Source organism: Ambystoma mexicanum, chromosome 10 (assembly GCF_040938575.1).
Source record: "Ambystoma mexicanum isolate Mex_15411 chromosome 10, UKY_AmexF1_1, whole genome shotgun sequence".
NCBI classification, from domain to species: domain Eukaryota; kingdom Metazoa; phylum Chordata; class Amphibia; order Caudata; family Ambystomatidae; genus Ambystoma; species Ambystoma mexicanum.
This window is the reverse complement of record NC_090932.1, coordinates 1,575,395,782-1,575,421,077: the sequence shown is the minus strand read 5'-3', so window position 1 is coordinate 1,575,421,077 and position 25,296 is coordinate 1,575,395,782. Positions and strand designations below refer to the sequence as shown.

Below are 25,296 nucleotides of genomic sequence, written 5' to 3'. Positions count from 1 at the left end.
GCTGGGAGGCAGAGTCCTTACCTGCAGTGGGGAGGGAGAGGCACGAGTTCCTGGAAATCCAGGGTTGCATTGTAGAGTCAGTGTCTGGTGCTTGCAAGTGTGGCCGGAGCGGCTTTGGATTCGTCTCCTGAGAGGAGAATGAAGGCAAAATGTGGGATGCACGGCATGGTGCGACCATGAATGTTTGGTGGCTTGGATGGTGCATTGTTGGTTTCAGAGCCGGCGAGGTGCGCACTGGCATGAGGAGGAGGCAAGGTCCGTTGGCTTTCGGAAGTAGGGCTCATTTTGGTCGGCATGGTGGAGGGCCAAGGTAAGAGCGGTGGGAGGAGAGGAAAGAGGGCAGTGGGGGCAGGCCTGTTAATGTTCGCATAGGGCGCGCTGCAAGGGCCTAACATGGAGGTCCAGGTGGGTAGTGTGGAACTGGGTTCCTGTTTGGCTGCGATTCGGCATGGCAATGCAGGTGCGAAGAGGTCACTGGTAGGGGTAGCGTTGCACAAGGCAGCACTGGCGAGGGCTGGTGCAGGTGCCTGGGATGGGAGCTGCGTTCTGGTGGCTCTGCCAAAGCCTATGCAAGGGCACAGGAAGGGATTAGGGGGAGGAAGGATGTTGGCAGATACATAGTGAGGGAGGCTGGATAGGTGTGGGGGGGGCTGGTATAGCTTTTGCGGGGTTGGGGAGGAGAGGGACAGATGGAGGTGAACCGAAGTGGTCTGTGAGGCAGGCACAAGTTTGTGAGATTTGACTAAGACATAGATAATCGGGCCCATGAGCCGCTTGCGGCAGGAATGGCTTAGATTCATTATGTGGAGTGCTAGCAATGAGACAGGAGCTCCATAGCGGCAGAGGGTGATCTGGCATCAAGCGGCATCGCAGACTGAGACAGGCAGAGATGAATGCACTTTTGGCCTGGTTTTAAGGCCGGCTGCCCCTCCCGGCTTGATGGCAATGCCGGAAATGAGGCGGGCAGCAGCCAGTCACAAACCTCCAAAGCGCAGGCCGTCTGAGAGCAGGGTGGAAACTCCAAAGGGCTGGCAGCCAGCTTAACGCGGTTTTGTGTCATAGAGGCTGCAATGTGGTCGCCGGGAGAGCCGCATCTAGGGGGATCCAGGGTGCCGGTCCCAAGGTGAAGGGGAACGACAGAGATAAAGTTGAACGTGTCTATTAAAGATAGAGTAACATGGCTACTTACACAACATCTTAAGGCACTCCAGTGCCTAGCACCATGTAGTTAAAAGGATGTACGTAATTTGACGGTGGCAGAAGTCTTTGCGGCGGAAATGACCGTGGTCAATTTCGCTGCGCTCATATCCGGCAGAACTTTGATCCCCCCACATTTGCTTCTCTGCTTCCTTCTGACCCTGCGGTGTCAGTTCTCTCTCTTAAGCGGGTCGGATCTGATTGCGCTGGGTCCGCTTTTCTATTTATTTATTCAAATGGATTGTGTCCTCCCATGTATTCCTTATCTTTGATATTCCCATATTAAGCTTGCTGCTTCGGAATTTATTTTTCAGTAGAGGGCGCTGCGTATCGATGCCTGTCAATGTCCCTCGGAGGCTTCCGTCTCGACAACGACGTCATCATGGGTATGTTATGTTTTGTGCGGTATAAGAGACACGCAGACTACAAATTGGAGGGTCAGACAACTTTATTTAACCAAGAAGGTAGGTAAGGAATAAAGGTGTGTAACTGAGTATGAACCAGAAAAAAAGAATACTGTAGCCGGGAACCTTGACTTCACTGGCCAAAACACTACACCAGCTCTTCTATTCACTGCAGTGTGGCAAAAGACTGTCCTTTGCGAACATTTTTATGGGAACTTTGCATTCTGGGTTGGTCTTTGTATTTTAGTAAAGTCTTGCTTCTGTTCAAAATCTCTCAAAAGGATATAGAGCTTCCAGCCTGTATGACCTGACTGAAACTAGAAGCTCCTCTGTTGTATAGGCTGTCTCTTTATGAAAGAACTTAATGCCCAAGTCTCTCCTCTAACTTGAATCTTTAGGTGCATTTTTTCCTTAACATTCCTTTCTGAGCATCTTTTGTCCTTTTTAAATAAAGCAACGCCTCTTTCTTCTATTCCCCAGCCTCCCTCTCCACAGGCACGGGGAGGATACGTCTTTAAGGGCTTATCAACTGCTCATTTGTTTACAGTCTCGTTATATCTCCGCCTCCCTGGCTCCTTCCCCCTTCTCACCCTGAGGTTGTTGAACGCCTCGCAACTTATACTCTGTAGGCTTGCTGGGCGGACCGGATCAGCTGAGCGTAGGCTGAACGGTGAAGGGGCGGTTCGGATCGGCTGTTGTTGCCTCCCCTTAGTTGCGTTCATGAGGATCAGCTGCGTGCAGGCTGGATGTATGGAGGGGCGGATCATATTGGCTGATATCACCGCCCCTTCGCTCCCTCTACGTGATGAGCGCCAGATGATCGTGTAAAGGGGGCGGATTGGTTCAGCTGCTGGATCCAGCCCCTTCGCTTATGCCAGTCTCCGCGATCAAACGATGCATACTCAACTGTGCGGACTCTCACCCTCCGGCTCCTTCTCTCCGATTCTTCCACTCAGCCCGACCTCTCAATCAAGTAAGCCCTTGCAGACTGCTTTCTCTGGCCCTTATCAACTTTTTAATTATAACCAACAATAATTAACGGAACAAGCGCAACAGCGCACTTTTCTTCTTCATATTCAACTCTCTCAGTACGCCCAAGAGTAACGGACGTCTTTTCCGAACTCCCCGTCTGGCGTTTCCTATCAACCAAAAACAAAATGGAGAGCCAAGCTTAAGCAATGGAAAACAGCTTAACCCTTTCCTCACCCTACAACATTAACCTTTTCTTTGAGTCTTATAATAGGCCACATTACATGGTATAAGTAGTCGCTCGCACCGTCTGTTGTTCAGTTTTGTTTTCCCGTGTTTCATGAGCTTCGGGAACGTAACGCTCGGTTCTGTGAAGAAATCGAGAATCTGAGTTTTTTCATCTAAAATCCTTCAATCGAAATGGCCTAGTCATCGGCTCCATCTACGCTCCGATCTGGCTTTAAAAAATGCAGAGGTTTCGGGGCAAAGATGTCCTTTGCAGACCCACACAAAGTCTGTCTGTGGTGCCTTGGGGCAGAGCATCCATGTTCGGAATGTGAAGAGTGTTTATCAATGACGGCCAAAGCCTGAAGAAAGCGCACTGGGAAGTTTGAGAGGTAAGTCCCAAAAATCCATTACCCCGACTAAACATACCTCAGACGAGTCTCGACCATCCAATCAAGCACTCCCACTAAGTCAGTGCCTTGTCTGGGATTGCTCAAGGGAAGCCCTTATTTATTTATTTTTATGACAAGTTATACTCTGGATGATAAACCCTTATATAACGCCCCTCTCTTTGAATCCCCCTGACCTCACTGAGCCAAGAAGTAGGTTTGTTTTGCAATTTGAAAGATTTATTGGAAAAATTAAACAAAATATATGTCACACTTTTATAATAAATTAATATTTGATAGCACCCTTATGAATATAATGTTGATCAACAATAGATAATCTGACACTAGCACACTTCTTTACAATCAATGAGGAGTTAGTATAGGAAGGATAAGGTAGCAGAAAATACTTTTATGGTTTCAAGGAAAAGCAATGAGGGAAAAATGCAGCACAGAAATAAACTTGAAATGATTTCAACAAAAGATAATATGATCACTTTTTCTTTGACAATTCCCTCCCCCCTATGCAAGATAAGGAGATGGAAGGAGAGCACACAATTCTCGGGAATACAAAATGCAATACAAATTTCCAGTTCCCCCCCAGCGAGGTTAGAGGAAAACAGGTATGATTTTAAAGCAGGCAAGATCCTTTTAAATGTGGTGGTAATGAAGTGAAAAGTATGCTGAAAATGCTTTTAATTCCCTCTAGAGGTTCAGGGTGAGTGTGAGATACTTTAAATCAGTTCAGGTCAGCCCTACCAATGATTCAGGGATGGTTATCGGGTTGAAAACGGGATTCAGTAATGGAAGCAAAAGACAGATATTTTTACACGTGGTTGAAATGAAGCAAACTGTCAATTTGCGGCACTTTTTTCCGAGTGCGTCGATCGCGATTACAGAGTAGCAAGTCGGTTTTAGGCTTGTTGGAAAGCTTAGAATCGTAAAATGAAAGTTAAACCACGTTCCTAGCACACGCGGTTCAAAAGATACGGACGATTTAATGGAGGTAGATTCTCAAAATAAAAGTAAAGCTCAGAATGACAGATGACAGTTTTGCAGAATGGACACACGATTTCTTATGATGCAGTTCTAAATAGGTTAAAATAGTTTGAATTAGATTATTTTAAACTAAGAGATTGGTTTTGCACAGTTCTGGCTGAGTACTCACACTATGAATTTGAAATAGGCCGTCAGGGTCTGGTCAGCAGGTTTGGACTGGACCCTGGGCAGATTCTGGTACTGGTTCTCTGGTTCTGGATCTCTGGTTCTGGTCTGGTCTGTGGTTCTGCTGTTGGCACTTCACAGCGGTCTGGTCTGTGGTTCTGTTGGTCTGGATCAAGTGGATACTGGATACAGCACTGCTTTCTGGGTCTGCTACCGTTTCTGGCAAAAGTTCTTGGCAAAGAATGCAACAGCTCGCCCGGCTGTAGAATACTTTGGTTGGATTGCTGGATTCTGAAGGCCTGCTGAGAAGAGTTCTCAGCTTGTGGGTTAGGCCTCTGCTTTAAGTTCTATAGTCTATCTGGAGTCTAAGTTCTGGATGTTCCTTCTAGATGTTGTGTGGTCCGGCAAAATTCTCCGCAAGAAAATGGAAAATGAATGTCTTGCCTGTCCAAGCAGTCTCTTTTTATGTGTTCTGCAAGTGGGTGTGTGCGTGGGCATAACTAAGCCTGCCCCTCACAACTTATCATTGGCCAAGTCCTCCTCTCTCCCTTGATTGGGGGAAGGAATGGAGTGTCATCAGGCATTAATTTTATGGCATACAGAAAGAACACTCCCCTTTGCATTTACTTAGAAAATGAATTTTTCATAACTAACAGGTTTCCCAGATACACATGTCGTTGAAATTACATACACATTTCACAGATTAATTTAAGATACACTCTCGCCCAACTCTGATCCCCCTCAGAGCCTGGGTTAAAAAATTGCAACATTTTGTGCTTTTTTAGTGACTTTCGCCATTTTGGTTTTTCCTCAAAATTTACACAGACCTGCACCCCTTCCCTGACCATATTACTGGAAATTACTATGTCTCTATCCTAAACACAGTGTCTGCAATATTAATAAATAGCGGGGTTCGGTCCCAGAACACCGCACAAAGTGGAGTTTGGTCTCAGATCGTGAGGGCATTTTCCATATTGAGGACCCCCAAATTGTACATTTCTGTGAGCTTAATACAAGATTTTATAAGCAATTTAACTTAATATATATTTGCTGCAATATGAATCCACAATCCAGTCTGGCCCGCCCCCAGAAGCTTGGTGAGTCAGAGTTCACAGGCCTCTCCTTCTTGGCAGGGCAGCTGTTGCCAGCTACACCCTAATCTGCATTTCTATTCAATTGAAAGGGTCTATTGTGGTGGGTCCTGCAAGCTGCAGGGGAAACGCCTCCCTCTCAATCAACAGAGCCATGTGATATCCTGGGCTGTTGTGTGCGTCTGAGGTGTTAATGGTTCTCAGGAAAAGCAAGTCTTTTGAACTTTTAATTACATAAGACCCCCTTCTGTTCACTGCACAGTTCTTCAAGACAGCTCTCCTGTGAGGATTTATAGAGCGCCAACGTTGGTCAGTGTCCAATGCAGGTACTGCACCTATTTTTGACAGCTGTCTTGAATTAATACATTTCAAAAAGAAAGGATTTTACTTGATAGTATATGATCCTTGCTTGACATGGCATTGATGTGGATCTGCAGTAGAGTAAAGTAAAACACTCAACCATAGTTGGATTTTTGTTTGGTGGTTTCGGCCCATGATCTTAGCAATTTTTGACATTAATAAAACGGATTTTGAACAGAACCATCTTTCTTTGCACTGGTGGGTGGCAGGTCAGGGGACCATTTTGGTGTGCGCAAAACTGCGCGGTTATTCTGGATTCTGGCGCAAATGTGGGCTTTTCTACCATCTTGGATTTCCTAAACCCACAGCACCAAATGTTGCAGCATAATAACTTGAACGTGGGTCAAGACCCCCAACAGTTTATTTGACGTATAAAAACACTCTTGTTCACGACCTCGGAGCGGATGGCACCATTCATCTGCTTCAAGGCATCGTAAGAAAAGGCGTCCTAGATCGCCTTCCACCTCATCTTCCAGTTCACCAGAGAGAGGCAAATGTCCCACTAAGTACAGCATCACGGCTCAGTGGGAGGATTTTCGTAAAAGAATGCTAAAGGTGTTTGACAACCCGGTCTTGCTCCCCTGAGAGACACCTAGAGGCGATACGCCAGGAGAAAAACCTGGTAAACATAAGAGCAGTGAGTCTACCACCTCGGCAAAACAAACCCTCAAGTCAAGATAAAGCCTCTGTGCCATAGAACCGGTTGGTACTCCCCTTATTTTCTAATTCCGAAAAAAAGAACGAAGGAATGAAACCCATCTTGGACTTACCAGAATTTGTCCTATTGGAATTCCTGCCTATGTAACGCAAGATATGCGCCCAGATGCCTTGGGGCCAGGCGCGCTATATAAATAAAGAAATACAAATTGAACAAATTCCTGAGGAAGGACAAGTTCAAGATGGTTACCCTTTCTCAGATCCTTCAGGCCCTTCAGCTTCAGGATTGGTTGGTATCTCTGGACCTTCAGGATGCTTACTTTCATGTGCCAATCCATCAAAAGCACAGACTGTAGCTGAGGTTTGCCATTGGCAACTCTCACCATCAGTTTTGGGTTCTGCCATTTGGGCTAACCGAGGGTTTTCACCAAGCTAATGGCGGTTGTAGCAGCAAGTCTCAGGAGAGGGGGGATTCGTGTCTACCCCTACCTGGATGATTGGTTGATCACGGCCAGTTCCCCGGAACAAGCCTTAGAACATATAAACTATACCTACCACTCCCTCCACATGCTGGACTTCAACTTCAAGAAGTCCCACATGATACCATTAGAAAGACTCTAATTTATGGGAGCAGTCCTAGATGCATCCCTGGCAAAAGCCTTGCCACCAGAGGTGAGGGCTCAAAACATTCTACAGATGGTGACAAAATTCCCGAATGCCCAACATCTCCCAGCCTTTGACTCGTCCTGCATTTTTCTGGTGCCAGAGGCTCGCCTGAGAATGAGATCTCTCCAGTGGGCTCTCAAGACCCAGTGGCCACACTTCTCAGGAAGAATGTCAGATCTCCTACAAATCCCAAACAGAGTCTCACTGGATCTTCAGTGGTGGGCCTGTCGGGAGAACATCTTGAAAGGGGAGAACCTTTTTGGCAACCATGGCCGGAGATAACAGTAGTGACAGATGCCTCACTCTAGGGGCGGGGAGCCCATACCAACGATTTCACCATCAGCGGTCGTTGGTCTCCATCAGAGTCCAAACTACACATACACCTTTTAGAGCTGAGGGCAATCAGACTAACCCTGAAAGCCTTTCTGCTCTCTGTATGGGGAAAGAATGTCCTGATAATGACGGACAACACAGTGGCCATTTACTACCTCAACAAAAGAGGTGTAGGGTCACTACCACTGTGCAGAGAGGCAATGCAGCTGTGGTTCTGGGCAATACAAGAAGGAATCTCTCTGTCTGCAGTTCACTTAGCCGGAGAGAAGAACACGGCGGCGGACGCACTGAGTAGGCAGAGCACAGTTTCCCATGAGTGGGAACTAGCTCAGGAAGTCCTTCAACAGATCTTTGCACTTTGGAGAACCCCTCAAGTGGACCTGTTCGCAACCAGTGTCAACAGGAAGTGCAAACTATTCTGCTCAAGGGAATTCCCCCCGAGAGGAGCTCTAGAAGACGCGTTTGTGGTATACTGGGAATTTCCACTCCTCTACGTGTTTCCTCCAGTCCCCGTCATTCCTCATGTAATGAGGAGGATCAGGAAAACCATGATCCTAATTGCTCTGGATTGGGACAGGAGAACTTGGTACCCCAACCTTCTAGACAGGTCCATCTGTCCTCTGATTCGTCTTCCACATAGAGATCTTCTCTTGCGAGATGAGGGTCAGGTTCTCCATCCGGATATCAGGACTCTCAGCCTTCACGCATGGTTTCTGAGAGGCTGAGATACAAAGATTGGGACCTCCCGGACAACGTGATGGAGGTTTTGCTTTCGGCCATAAGCTGTGCCTAGCCATCACCAAGCAAACCATTTCTAGATGGATTATTCTAACTATTGTACAATGTTACAAGTTGGCTGGTAAAGACCCTCCACAGCTCTTCAAAGGGGAGTTCCATTAAAAGACATCTGTGCAGCTGCCACATGGTCGTCTGCACACAACTTTACAAGATTATATAGCTTGGATTCCTCCACTAGCCAAGAAACTAAATTTGGGAAGGTAGCGTTGCATTCTGTGCATACTTAAAGTTTTTACTCCCTCCTCCTTGTTAGGAAAAGTGTGAATGCAGTACCCTCTTGGAACACTACAAGCAACTATGACTACAGGTAAAGGCAACCCAGCCTTTGGTATAAGCTTATACTACACAGTTTTGGTAGTGTGTTGAGCAGCCAGGCTTTTCTCAAGAGGGGAAATGTGAGCTGTAGTGGAGTTACACAAAGATTCACAGTTAAAGATATTCAAATAAATTCTTACACTCAAGGTTTCTTGCATAAACTATTAATAATGTATCTGTCCATTATAAAGCCTTCTTCAGAGGGGAGCAATAGAATAGTAACACACAAATATACTTCAATACTGTACACTCTGAGTTTCTGAATCAGACCAGACCCTTTTGGGATGGCCCACAGACACAACCTACACCCACAGGTGACTTCAGTAACAGGGGTGCTGGGGACATTAATATTTTACTGTTGGCATTCAGGACACGCTTAAAAAGTTGGTAAAAGGCAAAGGTTATTAGAACACAAGAAATTAGAAATATTCATAAGCAGGGCAAATACTTTCAGATAGCACTTAGAAGAGTCATGCAATTCAAATAGGCTAAGCCAAAGTCAATTCAATGGACAAAGGTCTTTGTATAGGATGCATCACTTCAGGTAAGCAAATGGAAAAGTCTTTGCACAAGTTCTTAGGAGTCTTTGATAAAAAGAAGAATCAAATGTAGGGCCAAAAGCTGATTAGACTTGTGAGTTGCAGAAGTCACAAGCACTTCCACAGTAAGAGGTAAGTTCTCTTAGACTTGTTTTACAGTACCTTGTACAGTACAGAAAAGATGCAGCTGAAGACTTCTGTTCCTGTGCAGCTCTGCAGATGTCACTGTTCCTGGGCCTCAGTCGTGGGGACAAGAGGGAGGACGTGGGGGGACTCCTGCACTGTCAAAACTGGCAATCGGCAGACTTTACTTGCAGTGGCTTCCTGGCTGTCAAGGTGGACTTTACTCACATCTGAGGTCCCGCACTCGACTGAGGGGCGTCAGGCTTGGTCAGTCCTGCTTCATGGGAGTTCCTCCCCCTGGCTCTACGGTTTCCTGCAGCAACTCTGAGGAAATTTAACCAGCTCCGAGATGGGTGTACAGGTGGCTTACTAGGGAGTTGATTGGTCCCACCAACTCAAAGGGAGAAGTTGCCCTTGCAGGGCCTTCTCTGTCGATGCGAACTTGGCGATTCGGACCTGCAGCAGGGCTTCACCAGGCAAACCAATGGTCCAGGACTTGCAGCAGCCGTCCTCTTCAAGCTCTTCTTCGGTTCTTTCATCAAGTGGTCGACTCTCCCTTCCAAGCCAAAAGACTCGCCTTTTATTCAGTTCTCTCCCATTCATTCCAGCCTAGCTGTCACTCACCCAGCAGGGTGGCTGTCCTTGCCGGACAGTCAGCCAGCCAATCACCACAGAGTGCATTTGGGTCTCCTATGAGACTAAGCACAGGGGGTTTCGGGCACCTCCCTCACTTCCTGCCTACCTCAGACACTCTGGAGCCAGAGGTGGGTTGATTCCAGCAAAAGGCAAATGAACAAAGAGGCCAAACCTGGTTTGGCGCGCATAGAAACTCTCTAGAAGGACCTTTCCACAAAGACCTGGTGAAAAAAGAAGACCGGGCACCATTTTAGCAAAGATGGCTGGACGCCATTTTGAAAAAGATGGCTCCCGCGGTTAACGTTACCGAGTCGGCGAACGGTCGCGGTTAATGCAAACCATGGTAGTTCAAAACTAAACCACTGCCACCAGCCAGTCAATTGAGGAAGGGTAACATAAAAAACGTTAAATGAGCATTTAGACACAGGGGATACTAAGTAACCCCTCTAGTACTCTATTGTAAGATAGGGTGTGCTGGGTCTAGCAAGTACAGTGCTAAGTAAAGTCAATTTCACTTTACTGCTCTGAGAAACAGTAGACTTCCCTGTGGCACTGCACTGAAGGTGCTTTGTGACACAATTGTAAATGATGATGCCTATGGAGTTTGTTAGACTCCATAACCAAAAAGAAAGTGTATAAAATCACATTGAAATACTTGAGAGAGTGGGAAAAAAGGGTCTCACTCTCGCCAGGTAAAAAAAAATCAAGTCCTCAAAATCCAGCAAAGTTGTTGGGGGGGGGTCTCTAAGGTGGAGTGAATTAACACATTTTTGAGAATGCTCCCTACACACTCCTATATTCATTACTGCTTTGGGAGTCTATCAAAGATAAGGAATACGTGGGAGGACACAATCCATTTGAAGAACATGTTACTTACCCATGGTAACGTTCTTTCGACTGGATGTTCCTCCCACGTATTCCTTATCGCCCCTCCCATCCTTCTGCAGTAAAACTTGCCTTCCAATTGCAGTCTGCGCTCTCTCAAGGGTATTCGCCGTCTCATTCCAGACAACATCTAACACTTCAAAATGGAACTGTGCAACGGACGCTGCGTGCGACAACTTATAACTGTGATGACGTTATCGAGACGGAAGCCTCCGAGAGACATCGACTCGATAGGCATCGATGCGATAGGCATCGATGCGCAGCGCCATCTACTGAAAACATTTTTCCGAAGCAGGCAGCTGGATATGGGAATATCAAAGATAAGGAATACGTGGGAGGAACATCCAGTCGAAAGAACGTTACCATGGGTAAGTAACTTGTTGTTTTTCACATCCCCCGCCTCCTGTCCTCAGGAAGCGTGGGACTCATGTTGGGTATTGATTACCAAATTTGTTTGAATTTAATCGATCAAATGGTACTGGCCGAATGCGTCCAGATTTACCTTATGATCAATTAAATTCGAACAAATTGGGTAATACCAGTTAAAAGATATCCTGTACATTGAATCAGCGAGTGTCAGTCCAATCTATTGAGACTTACTAAATTAATATCACACATGGTACATTTCAAACATCTTGATAATGAAAGAATTATAAATCAGGATCTATATATGTAAGAAAAATGTGTTTGTGTCATATACAGAATTGTAATAAAATCCAAGAAATCAGAGCTAACAGAAATCAAGGATACACAGACCCCTAGTCCTAAGCAACAGATGAATGCTTCGTGTTCATAAGTTGCGAGCAAAGTTTCTCTTCATTCATCCCATAGGGTATGATACTTGGTAATCTATCAACCCAAAAGATTTCCCTTGTTCAAACTTTTTGCAGATATGCCTATTCACATTTCTGTTATCAATAACCGAAACCTCTCATAGTTCCCTGTTCACTCTAACTAGGGTGGCCTCCTAAAATATGTCTACCATGCCAGATTCTAGAAATCCATCTTAACACTGCACTCTTCCTATGGTCTACAGTCTTTGAAAATGAAAAGCTCTTGTGGGCTTTGGGTTCTCCCAGTAAAAAATATGTTCATAGCAATGTGCTACCATGGCTATCCAACCATGGTTTGTCAGTGATCATAAACATCGGAAACCAGTCTTCCTCAAACAATTATGCTGCTTTTTATGCGTGCTAATATGTTCTCTCCAACCCAAACAATTCCGTGGGTAGCCTGTTTTGAAGTTGACTGTAGTTAAGCGTTTGCTTCTTGGCGATGTCCCACTTGATGTGACTCGCGCTGATAGGAAGAGAACTGTGGCAGTACATCTCCCCCCATACATTGCTAAGCACTTAAGGAGCAATAGAACTAGAACTCAGAAACGCGTATGGCCATTTGCAGGGTCCTAATGGGTTAACAGTCATTTTAAGAATTGTTACTGAATTGACAGAACATCTCTAAAAGAAATAGAAAGAAAATCAAGATTATTTAAAGGGTCGTCGTGATAGTATATGTGATTGAATTTTAGTGGTTTATAGGTTTATATACGTGCTATTATGAATGTTTTGTAAAAAGCCGAACGAATAAAAACAATAAATAATAATTACTGCATTGACTTAAATTGCTACTGCATTTTTATTTTGGGGAATTTATAAGGTGTTCATGCAGGCACTTGGTTTATTGAGAGCATGAGTAATAGTAATGAGCAGGCATGCAGAGTGGCGGGGTGCATGCTGTGTTAAGGCACGGTGATCAGCAGAGTAACAGATCAGGGGTATGCAGTGCAGAGTAAACCAATTGAGCCACTTAGCCCCCAATTATGAGAGACAGAAAAGATAGCATTTCAAATGACTCATGAAGTCCCCCAGTATTCTGCGCTACCACAGCAGCTGCATCCTGAGTGCTGAGAAATGCCGACACCACCTTGTTGATCCCTGCAGCAGTAACGCCTACAATCGCAACATATCCCTGTGTAGTGCACCGAGGTTCTGCTGCTAAAAAGAGAGTGACTGGTCTGGAAGATTAAGGGTGCATGTGTGGTACAGAAAGAGGTATTGCAGAATGAAGCAGAGTTGGTCCTCTAAGGCTGGTGGAGCCGGTTCTTGCAGGCACTGGGCAGCATTGTCTATGGGATCTGTGTATGCAGAGAAAGCTTGGAGAGCGTAAAGATGTGTAGGTTATGATGGAGGTACAGGAGCAAGTGCCAGATTAATGTATCTGCCATGCAGTTGTCTTCTGTCTCGAACAGTTACACATGTATTTCTTACAGAGCTCCAAATATCGATTGTTGGTCAAAAATGTTGTTAAGCTTATTGATAGGGTGTTCTCTTATGTGGTGTGTGTAAACTGATGTTCTGCCATCCACATGACCTGGTGGCACTTGCGCTATTTTTGCGTGGCCAGAAATATGGTAACCTGCATTTGGTTGCCCTAATCTAAGTTTGTGGCGTGGGCTAGAGAGCTGCTTGTGTCAAGGGGACAGGGTTTTGGAGTAGATGGCTAGTATATTTGGACTCTCTCCCATCTTCTACCTTTTATGTATCTCGTCCTGTCTGGTTGTGTGATCAGAATGTGATTCTTACTGTTTGATTGAGGGGGCGGATGGTGAATCTGTGGGCCTCTCCAGTCTCCTGCTGTTAATAGTGGTAGTTGGCAGAGGGTTGATGGGAGAGAGGTCCTTGTAGAACTCAATTGCCTCCCTAATGCCCAGTGATCAGTGCAGTGCATATACATATGAGCATCTGCAAGGTTCTTGCTCCTAATTTCTGCTGGTCCGGCAAGAGTTGAGACGAGTGTCTTTAGCGGGTTTACAGGTTCTCTTCTTTCCTACCAGTCATGGTGTGTCTCTGGGTGCTTGGTGAGGTGAATAGTTCTGTCGGGAAATATGAAGAGAAGGGAGGGGGTGAGGAAAGTTTCTTCTAAACCTTTCCCATATCCTACTCGTACATGTCCCGCTGTGAGTCAGTGTGGTTAGCACCCGGTCTTAAGAAAAATGACTCAAACCCACCTAGTCCACTGCCTGCACACCACTAATACTGTCTAGCCCCCAACCAACCAACCCCAGTGCAGGCTGGCCGAGAGGAAATGGTGTGCTTCATGTTCATCCTCCGACAAACTGGCCTGCCGCCTGCTGCAAAGGCAATACCGGCTCTCCGTTCTCACCAAGAAGAGAGTCCTTATCCAATCCTGCATCTCTGAGGCATCTAACAATTCGGCCAAACCCTTTAAAATCTGCAAGGAACTGGCCAATCCTGCCGCAGTCTCTACCTCTCCTGTCCCCTCCCAGGCCCTCTGCACGGCACTGGCTTCTCACTTCATTTCAAAAACTCAGGACATCTGTCCTCACTCTCCTCCTATCACCTCCCTCCCTCTATTCCCTGCTCTTCCTCTGGCCCTTCTGCAGCCACCCCTCCTGCCTCCTTCTCTGCCTTTCCCCTTTTCTCTGCTGACAAGGTTTCCAGACAAGTCCGATCTATGAAAGTCTCGTCGAAACAGGTTCACCCCTGTTCCTCCAAAACTATCAAGGACCACATCGACTCCCTGGCTCCTGTCCTGGCTGACTTCTGCGATCACTCTTTCGCCACTGGAGTCTTCCCTTCCACCCTTAAGCACTCCCTTGTGCACCCTCCTCTTAAGAAACCCTCTTCCGACCCCTCCTGCCTGGCTAACTATCGCCCAATCTCCATCACTCCCTTCCTGGGCAAGCTCCTGGAGAAACTGGCCATCTCCGAGCTTAATCTCCATGCTGAATCTGTGGGTTGTCTTCATGACCATCAGTCTGGCTTCAGAGCTGCCAGAAGCACGGAAACTGTGCTTCCTCTCCAATCGACCCCCCCAGGTTCAACTTGAGTCCTTCCTCTCTGACATCTTTTTCTCTACCTGCGGTGTCCCCCAGGGATCCAACCTCTCTCCCTGGCTGTTCAACCAATATCTGGTACTCCTTGCCCACCGCATCGCCGCTCTCTGCCCCAACTTTCAGTGCTATGCGGATGATAGCTAGCTCATTTTCAGGCTACCCTCGGCCTGCTCCTCTCCCTCCCTCATTTCTGACTGTCTGTCTGCTATCCAGAGTGGTGTGACCTCTGCCTTAATGCCAGTAAGACCGAGATTCTACTCATCGGCAAACCCACTACCTCCTTCCCTGCAGCTCTCCGGCCGGCCTCTCTTGGCCCTCTTCCTGCTCCTACCTGCAAGGCAAAAAACCTCAGGGTCATCTTCAACTCCACACTCTCCTTCTCTCCTCACATTTCTGACGTCTCAAAGAAGTCACACTACCAGCTGCACCTCCTCAGAGATATTCTTCCTTTCCTCTCCTTCCCCCAGAAGCTCACTATCTCCAGAGCCCTGGTTCTCTCTAAGCTGGACTACTGTAACAGCCTCTATCTAAATCTGCCTGCCTCTACTCTCCGCCCTCTGCAACTCATCCAGAATAGGACTGTGAGACTTGTCCTTAGCCTCAAGCCCAGGGACCGTATCTCTCCAGGACTGAAATCTCTGCACTGGCTCCCAGTGGCTGCGAGGATTAAGTTCAAAACCCTCTGCACTGTCCACAAGGCCTTCTGGGGCCGAAATACCTTCAACTCTCTCTTCCTAAATATCTTCCTTCTCGAGCTCTTCACTCATTCGCCTCCAACTCCCTCAGGGTCAGCCGCTTCTCCAAGCAACGAGTTGGGGGTAGATCTCTCTCCTCGGCTGGGGCCTCCCTCTGAAACAGCCTTCCTGCCGCCCTGAAACTTGAGGAGAACCATCTCCGGTTCCGGAAGTACCTCAAAACCTTCCTCTTTGCTTCTGCTTTCTCTCCCCCTGCTAAATTCCTGATTGAAACTGCGCTGGGCCACTCTCACTGATCTCGGTCCCTGGCCCAGCCACTTGCCCCCTGCTCTGCCTCCTTGGCAACCCCTGCACTTGCGGGACTGTCTCTGTATCCCTATAGCCCCCCTCCCAGCACTTGTCTGCACTTACCTTGCACTTGCCACCAGCTGGCCCTTATTATTTATCTTATTTATTCTTTTATCCCATGTACTGCACTTTCCCCTCTCCCTTTCCCCTTGCACTTTCCCTTCCCCTCTTCACATGCACTTGCGTGATCTGAATGACACCTGGCCTAGTAAGATCGCTGTCTGTCTTCCCTTGCACCCCCCCGCCTCGTCGCGCCTTGAAACACTTGTGTATGGGCGCGTTATAAATGCCATATCATAACCTACCATATCACTTTTAGTGTGTCCTTTTCGTCCTACCCTAGTTATTCACTTACACTATTTCCCTTAATTAACGTGTCATCCCTTAAGACTCTGCTTTTCGTCTGACCCTGTAGCCTCCGAGTTTCTTGGCATTGAATATTCTGTACAGGAGTTACTGCTCTGGGTGATTAGAAGCTCACGTGCCGTTCAGGATGTTGCAGAACGTATCATCTCCCAGTGAAGTTGGAAGAGCTCTTCCCCTGGTCTGCTCCAGCATACTGCGGTCCTCCCACACTGTTCTTCTGGTTCAGGTGTGTGCAGGGACCTGGAGGCTGGCTTGCTTAAGGATCTGGCAAAGGTGGTGTCCAGACTCAAAGTGCCAGAAGGGAAGGTGTGAACTGCACAGCCTTTATACAGGGAAACGGGCAGACTGCAGGCTGTAGTGTAGGCCTGACCCAGCGAGTTGTGTTGCAGCCGGCGGTATTCGTTTGAGGGAAACCCAGTGGCCGAAATGAGCAGGAACGGTCGGTAGCAGTGTTCTACTGTTTTTTTTACTGTTAGCAGTTCCACTACTTTATGCAACCATTTCCACCATTGCAGAACTGTTCTTTGTGAAGTTAAAGCACAATTCTCCACTTTACCTTTACTGCCCAATAGCAATTACAACTGAACTGAAATCCTGTTTCAACTCAATTGGATGTCAACCAGCGTGGCTGCAACTCTTGAACAATGTGTTGCACGTTGCTCCCTTCCTGCCTACTCTGTTCTCCGCCGGGGTCACAATTCCACTACTTTTTTTGGGTAAACTTCTATCACTGGGGAAACCGGGTTGTTTTTTGGTTGCCACTGGCCGTAAACGATTAACTAATGTGCTTCTTGCTTCTAACAGGCTCTGTTGGAACGGGTGGCGTGTCACGTGCGAGCTCTCGTGGTGCTGCCAACCAAAGAATTGGCACAGCAGGTAAGATGCCCGTTTCTATTTCGCCATGCTCCACGGGCGCACTGCACTTTCACCTCCTGTTTTTGCAAACCCGTGTGACAGTCACGTGACGTTGTTGAACAGTGTCGCTCATTCAGGCGCTTCAACGAGTGTGACCCTCGCCTAGTCATCTGCTGTTCTATCGTCAGTCTAGTGCCATTTGTTTCCATCCAAGCCTCGCTCAAACCCCCACTGCCAGGAGCCTCTCTGGCCCAATGTTCATAGCCACATGGTGGCTGTGCTAATGGCCCAGGGCACTGGCTCTGAAGAGGAGAATGCTCAAGCATGAATGGTCTATTATGAATGGTGGTCGCATGTCAAGCGTTAGTCTGGTGCTTATCTGACCCCAGAGCAGTCTCTACACAATATTATGCCCCCCATGTTGCTCCTCTGCTGCTACACCGCACTGCACTCCCTCTCCAAAATAATGTAATCATTGCAATTTAAATATTTGTATTGACTTATACTTAAAATTAACAAGACAACATATAAAACAATATTTTTAACAGCAATTAATGTTCTGACTCGCAAATAAAGGGCACTCGCCTAGATGTTGCTTGTGCAAAAGCATCTATTGCTGCTGCCTGATCAGTTGTTCTCTCAATTGAAAGTGTAGCAGGAGCCCAGTATCCCTCTCCTGTCGTGAACTCTGCGCTCAGAAGCCGTTCCAAGCTCTACAGCAGAAGATTGGAAGATGGGTGTGACATAAAGGGAAGGAGATAGGCGGCGGTAGAAAAGAATGCAGTTCCCGGCTAGATTAGGTTAGGTTGGGTTCTAAAGAATGCCTTGCAACTACTTCAAAGCGCTACAGGGAAAGACCAGAGAAGTAGGTAGGGTATCTGGTGAAGCAGTCATGCTGCCGTAGCATCGCCGCACCTAGAGAAAGTATAAGAAACTTGCCCTATGCTGTGAGTGCATGAGCATTTAATGTGGGAATCTGGTATATGGTCAATTACCCGAGCATGCCATGAGTACTTATGCATGTGATGGCAACAGATTCCCAGTGGGGTGAATTCCTGGGCATACGATGTTACCTTCTGCAAATTAGTTGCATGCCGGATGGATAGCTCATGTGCAACCTGCTGGCTTTGGGAATGGGACAATGCCATGAGACAAGATTGAAACCCTGGTGGCACTGACTAGGCCCCAGACTTAGGGCGATGAATCGAGGACCATCAGTGGGTAATAATAACACTGATTAATACAGAGCTTAGAGGTGGTCCATCTACATGAACCTCAATGAAAATCACCAAGAAGTATAATTATAACCTGCAAGTACAATGCCAATATATTGAGAGTCCTGGTAAATTAGGCTAATTGTGTGAATACCTGGAAATGATGCGAGCTCCTTACTGTAAGATGACCATACCTGTGATAGGTTTTGTATGAACATATCCTGGCAAAACCTATGAAACACCTTGAAGCGCCTTAAAACAACTATTTGTTGTATAGGTGCCTTGCAACTATCCAATAAATCAACAAATGATGCTAACTTGGTCATGAAATTGTAATTCTAGGCAAATCGTGAATGTACCTGGGCATGTGATCTCAATACCTAAAGTGGCAAGCAAGAAAACCTTTTCACTAGACGCATTTCAGACCTGCTGGCTTTGTCTTTGACTGTTGCTACAATAATTGTGTTCTAGCTTTTCAGCCAATCAAACATACACGCAGACTCTCCCCACCCCTCCACCACCAAACAAATGAAATAAGTGCAGTCCCCTCAAGCCTTCAACCCTTCCACTCCTGACCCATGTGCTAAAACTCAAAGGGCAGTGATAAGCACAGAATGTGAACTCCCGTCTCCATTCTGTTTTTAACATTGTTCTTGGTGAAGTTTTTCGCACAACTCTGGTTTATCCCTTCTTCTTGCAGTTGTAAATTTACATTCTTGTCCCTTTTGGCGACATGCGATTGATGGCACCAAGTCTTGTAGGTTTAGATGCCATGGATCATTGCATTATTGCCAAGCGTGCATTTTGTTGTCGCTTTTAAGTGCCTTTTTATTTTTTCACTTTTTTTACAGTACTATTGAGGTTATTTTATTAAATAAAAGTGACTAAAAGAAATATTGCTTTTTTTTTCTCCACACGTACTCAAACTGGCTTTCCCTCCCAGTAATGAGCATAGTTTGCCAGGGTGATTCCATATGACCAGAGCCTGTTTTTCCAGTCCCGGACTTTCGTATAACAGATGAATGCTTTCTGGGAGTTGTATTCTTTTGTTTCAACTAGATTACCATACCAGAAAACATTGTGGTGTTCGGATGACATGCAGTCACTTATTTGATTGCCCTAAAACATCCCACAAATAAGTAAATGAGCCTAGCCATCTGCTAAAAAATACCATAAATGAATGCTAGTTCTTCGCTTCTGATATTACTCCTTCCTTTGGCCATCTACTTTGGTCCCCCACTCCTGCCCCCACACCCAGCTACTCCTACAGGCTTTCCCTGGCCCTTTGAGTCTGCCATGAGCTCTCCACCCTCCATTCTGGCTAGCATGCTTTGCAGAAATGATCACACCGTTTAAGCAGGATTGGTTTCCCAAAGACATGCTAGTTTGGAAGTCGGGAGCCTGCTAACCTCTCAGCAGAGCATGAAGCCATTGGCTGCATCATGGGGCGTGCACGGCTATGGCCCGAGCAGACCTTGCTACCATGCCTCTCTCCCTGTAGAGCTCAGTAATGCTACATTCGAGTGCTGCCTGCTCTCCCAGGGGGAGATTACACGCTGCCTGCTGCGCCGCTTCTCCCCAATTGTGCTGCGGACTGTTGCCCGGTTTGCCCACTCCTAGAAATGGGCCCGTTTGACTCTGCCCTCTGGTGTTTTAGAGACACCGGCTTGTCAGGACCCCCTGAGTTTCCCTTAAGTCCCCTGTGATTTGGCAAAATCCCAGAAAACGGGCATTTTATGGGTTTTTAAGGGATGCTGGGAGTTGGAAAGTAACCCTTTCCAAACTTGATGAGCGAGCAAATGGGCAACCCAGGAACCTATAATTTCCGCACCCTCCAGTTGTTTGGTGTGACCCTGCAGCAATGGATTTTTAGGACCCCCAGGAAGGCAGTCCAGGTCGTACTTGGGCCAGTGACATTTTGAACCTGAAAATGTCATTCGCATGACTACAATGGAAAGAATGTCTGTTTCTCCAGCATGGGGTCTGGCATGGATTCACATGCTCATGAATATTCCCCGTCGTCAGGCTGGGAATCATCGGTAAAGAAAAAATCAGTATCAGTTTCGTTTCTGATCTGTCTTTCGTAGTAGTAACCAATCACTGATCTCTGCGTCGTACTGACCACAGCCAATGACTGCCCTCTACCTAAGCCCCGCCTCTGGCAGCCATCTTCAGATTTGGTAGCACGTGAAGTGGCAGTCTGACCAAATGAAGAGCCGCAGAGGGGTAGGCGGGAGGGTTCGCATGTGAATCCATGCCAGACCCATGCTGGAGAACAACAGTTACAGGTAAGTAACTTGTTCCTTCTCCAGCATGGGGTCTGGCATGGATTCACCTGCTCATGAATAAAAGAATACACAGCAGCACACACATGCACAACCACGGGGGGTGGCAAAGGCTCAACATTAAGCATTATATCCAAAACTCAACATTAAGCAATTCTTACCTCCTCACCAGGCTCACCTTAGGCGAACAGGTTGCGCAGCACTGCTTGGCCGACCCTGGACTCCTCCCTGGAATCCCGATCGACGCAGTAGAATTTTGTGAAAGTGTGCGTCGACCTCCACGTGGCTGCCCTGCAGATGTCCAGCAAGGGCACACCAGATAGGAACGCCGTGGTAGCTGCGATCGCTCTGGCGGAATGGGCTCTCGGACGGCCAGGCAGCGGTCGGTTTGCCAACCGATGACAGTACATGATACAGCCGGAGAGCCATCTGGAAATGGAAGCCTTCGAGAGAGCCTTCCCCTGATTGACAGGTCCAAAGTTCACAAACAGTTGTGACGTCTTCCGAAAACACTTCGTGCGGTCCACGTAGAACTTCAGCGCTCTAGCCACATCCAGCGAGTGCCAAGTCCTTTCAGCCGGCGACAGAAAGAAAACGGGCAACACCAAGGGTTCGTTGAGGTGGAAGTCCGGCGGCACCTTGGGCATGAAGGAGGGGTGCGTCCTGAGCACTACCCTCGTGTCGTGAAAAGCCAAGTACGGGGGCTTGCAGGAAAGGGCCTGGATCTCTCCCACCCGTTGTGCGGAGGTGATGGCCACAAGAAACGCTGTTTTCCACGACAAGAACTTCAACGGAGCCGAGTGCAGAGGCTCAAACGGAGGTCCCATGAGCTTGGTCAGCACCACGTTGAGCTCCCACGCCGGGGCCAGAGCCTTCACCGGCAGGAACGATCTGAACAGTCCCTTCATGAATTCTTTCACCAGACGATGAGACCACAAAGACGTCCGCCCCGTGGTTCTGGTGTATCGGGAGATCGCAGCAAGATGAATCTTGATGGACGCGTGCGCCAGTCCAGCCTTGGCCAGCGTCAGTAGGTACGGCAGTACCTGGGGAGCCGTAATCCGTAGAGGGTTAATCTTCTGTGCGTGGCACCAGACAGAGAACCTTTTCCATTTGTGTCCGTAGCGTTTAAGAGTTGAGGACGCCCTGGCCTTTGCAAGAACCTCTCTGCGGTCGGCCGGTATGTCGTAGCCTCCAAACTCTAACGCTGCAGGAGCCAGGCCTGCAAGTTCAGCGACTTCGGGTCGTGATGGAGGATGGCGCCTCCTTCTCTGGAGAGAAGATCCGCATCCACTGGCAGCTTGATTGACGAGGACACTGACAAGTCCAGAAGGTCCGGGAACCATATCTGCCTCGGCCACGCAGGTGCGACGAGGATCATCCTGCACCGTGACCTCTTGAGCTGGTTGATGAGCCGGATCAGCAGCGGCAATGGAGGGAACGCGTATAGAAACAGGCCCTCCCAGGGGAACGAGAAAGCATCGCCCATGCTCCTCGGCTGGGGAAACCTGCTGGCGAACCTCCGGCACTTGGAGTTCGTCGCCGTCGCGAACAGATCGATCTGGGGTGTGCCCCACCGTCGGAACAGGCGGTCCACTAGATCCTGCCGTAGTTCCCACTCGTGGCACGAGCGCAGCTCTCTGCTGGGCGAGTCGGCGATGGTGTTTTTTATCCCTGCCAGGTGAAACGGCACCAGAAACATCCCTTGGGCGACGGCCCAATGCCACAGATCCTGCGCCTCCTTGGACAGGGCTGGGGATCTGGAACCGCCCTGCTTCCTGATGTAGAACATGGTAGTGGTGTTGTCGGTGAAGATCCTCACCACCTTGCCCTTGAAGGACGGAGGAAAGGACCTGAGGGCCCAAAACACTGCACGAGCTCCAGGACGTTGATATGGAGGGACTTCTCCGTCGGAAGCCAAAGGCCTCTCGCGTGCAGATTTTCGGTGTGCGCTCCCCACCCTTCCAGGGAGGCATCCGTGGTCACTGTCTCCTGGTGGCCGGGGGTCTGGAAGTCCATGCCCGCCGTCAGATGCGCGCGGGTGCCCCACCACCGGATCGCTCGTCGGAAACTCTCGTCGAGTGTGATCCTCTCCTCGAAGCTGCCCGTCGTCTGGATCTAGCGCGCGTCCAGGAACTCCTGCAACGGGCGCATCCGGAGCCTGCACAGGCGGATGAGATAAATGCAAGAAGACATCATTCCGAGGAGGGACTTGATGGACCTCACCCTGGCCGCGTCCGCAACCAGCATCCGCTGCACCTTGCCCAGGATGGCCCTCGTCCTTTCCTCCGACGGAGAGGCCAGAAGCGACACTGTCGAGCTTCGCTCCCAGAAACAGCGCGTCTTGCGCGGGCACCAGGTGGGACTTGGTGTAGTTTATGGAGAATCCCAGGTCCGTGAGTAGTTGGACGGTCCTTGCTGTGTGCTCCACGGCGAGCCCCTTCGTCTTCGCCCGGATGAGCCAGTCGTCCAGGTAGGGGTAGACGTGGATCCCCTCTAGGCGCAGCCGCGCCGCCACAGGTGCGAGGCACTTGGTGAACACCCTGGGTGCCGACCTCAATCCGAAGGGTAGGGCTCTGAACTGGTAGTGACGCCCTTGACCACGAATCTGAGAAACATTCGGTGTCCCTTTAGGATGGGGATATGGAAGTAGGCATCCTCCAAATCCAACGACGACAGGAAATCGCCCTTCTCCAGTTGACCCAGGACGTGTTGGAGGGTGACCATCCTGAACTTCTGTGCCTTGATGAATTTGTTCAGTCGTCGTAGGTCCAGGATGGGACGCCGTCCTCCCGTCTTCTTCTTCACGAGGAAGTATCTTGAGTAAACTCCGGAGCCCCGATGCCTCTTTGGGACGAGCTCGATGGCGCCCTTCCTGAGCATCGCCCTTACCTCCAAGAGAAGTTGAGGGACGTGATGTTCCTTCCTGGCCACAGGGGGGACGCGCGGGCACCTCTTTAGAAACTCGAGCGCGTGACCCTGAGCCAGGGCGTCCAGCACCCAACGGTCGGTGGAGATGGACTCCCACACGCTGACGAAGCTCGCCAGCCGGCCTCCCACCGGGGTGCTTCGGTGGGGGCCCGACCATGGCCAGTTCAGTCCTGCTTCGACGAGGCTTTGCCGCCTTGTCCTCCTTGGCGACGACGGCGGGGTCCCCCCTACTTGCCTCGTCCCCTGTAGGCTTCCTGTGACGACGAACGGGCCGCTTGACGATAGGTGGAAAATCCACCGCTGGAACCTTTGGAGGCACCCTGTTTGCCTCCACCGCTCCGAAAGGGCGGCCGTCGTTGCTGGAGAACACCAAGAGCCCGGGCCGTCTACTTGTCCGCCTTGATGGCCTGTAGGGAATCGTCCACAAACGGGTTGCTCCCGTCGAAGGGCATGTCCAAGACTCTGGTCTGCACGTCCTGACGGAAGTCAGTAGCCTTGAGCCATCCACGCCGCCTAAGGCACACGTCGTTGCCCAACTGGCGAAATCCAGTGTCCGCGATGTCCGTCGCTATCGTAATGGTGTGGTCCGACGCCACTTCTCCTTCCTGCAAGATCTCTAGGGCCTCCGCCCTCTTGTCATCTGGTAGGAACTCCAGCAGGGGGGCAAGTTTGTACCACAACTCCCTGTCGTAGCGGGCTACGATAGCCAGGGCGTTGGCAGTCTTAATCGTCGACGCTGCCGATGAGATGACTCTGCGTCCCATCGTGTCCAATTTCTTTCCCTCGCCGTCCGGCGGGGAGATTGATGTAGAGGCCGCACCCCCCCCCCCCGCTTTCTTCCTGGCCGCCGCAGAGACGACAGAGTCCGGGGTCGGCTGTGCCCGAAGGCACAAGGGGGCCGCGTCCGGGACCCGGTACTTCTCGTACCGATCCCTTCTAGCTGGCGTTATGGATGGGTTCTTGAGGAGGGCGAGACCCTCATCCCAGATATCGTCCAGTAGAGGTACAGCGAGGACCGTCTTCCTCTTGGTCTCGCGCCGTTGATAAAGGAAACCTTCCTTCTTCTTCTCTTCCGGATGCCCTGGCGATCATGGTGTGAAACGATCCAATCTCGTCGGGAGGGGAAGCCCGGGTGGGAGGTGACGACGGGAGATCCTCGTCGTAAACCTTGTCGTCAGTACCCGTCGCGGCCGTGTCAGTCCCCGTATCATCCCCACGTGTCGTGGACGGGGAGGAGGGCTGAACAGGGCGCAAAGGTTGAAAAGGAGGTGGAGGATGAATCCTTCTTCTCTTAAGAGGAGGGCTCCCAGAAGGGCCTGGCTCCGGGTCCCCCGTCGGGAGCGGTTCCTCCGTTGGTGGTAACGGCAGTCTCGTCGGCTCCGGGTCCCCCGTCGGGAGCGGTTCCTCCGTTGGTGGTAACGGCAGTCTCGTCCTTATCTCCGAGCATAAGGACTGTAGAGCCAACAAAATGGCCACCGAGTTGTCTTGCGGCACTGGTTGAGGGGGTTCCGACGGGCAATCAGGAGCCCCGTCGGCACCCTCGACGTTCTCGTCGTCTCCCACGTCGGGGTCCCTCCCGACAGGATGGTCTTCTTCCATGCCAGACCCATGCTGGAGAACAACAGTTACAGGTAAGTAACTTGTTCCTTCTTGACCTCTATAAAGGGATGAAAATCAAACCATGTGCGCTAGGTCAGGGGTTTCCAGCACTTTGGCTCTCCGAATGTTTTGGACTACAGCTCCCATCGTATCTATTCAGTATAGTCAGTGGTGAGGGATCATGTGAGTTGTAGTGCAAAACATGTGGAGATCCACAGGTTGCGGACGCCTGCCTTAGGTAATCTTAAGGGGATGCCCTTTCTGTAAACGTGCAGAAAACCTCGTCTCTGCAAGTGACGACGAACACATAGCCCAAAGCAAAATGGAGGAGGCACCCCGATAACCAGGGCAGTGGCCTCCCCCTCCTGGGAAGAAGGGGAGACGCCGGCCTCAGCGCGG

General features: G+C 49.1%; 1 protein-coding gene across 1 annotated transcript in view; it reads left to right on the top strand.

The window, feature by feature from the left end:
• DDX51 (DEAD-box helicase 51) overlaps positions 1–25,296 on the top strand; it is a 208,591-nt gene that overhangs the window by 66,260 nt on the left and 117,035 nt on the right. The window contains exon 5 of the mRNA XM_069619898.1: positions 16,818–16,889. Within this exon, the coding sequence (XP_069475999.1) occupies positions 16,818–16,889 (72 nt within the window). The remainder of the gene's footprint in view (positions 1–16,817; positions 16,890–25,296) is intronic.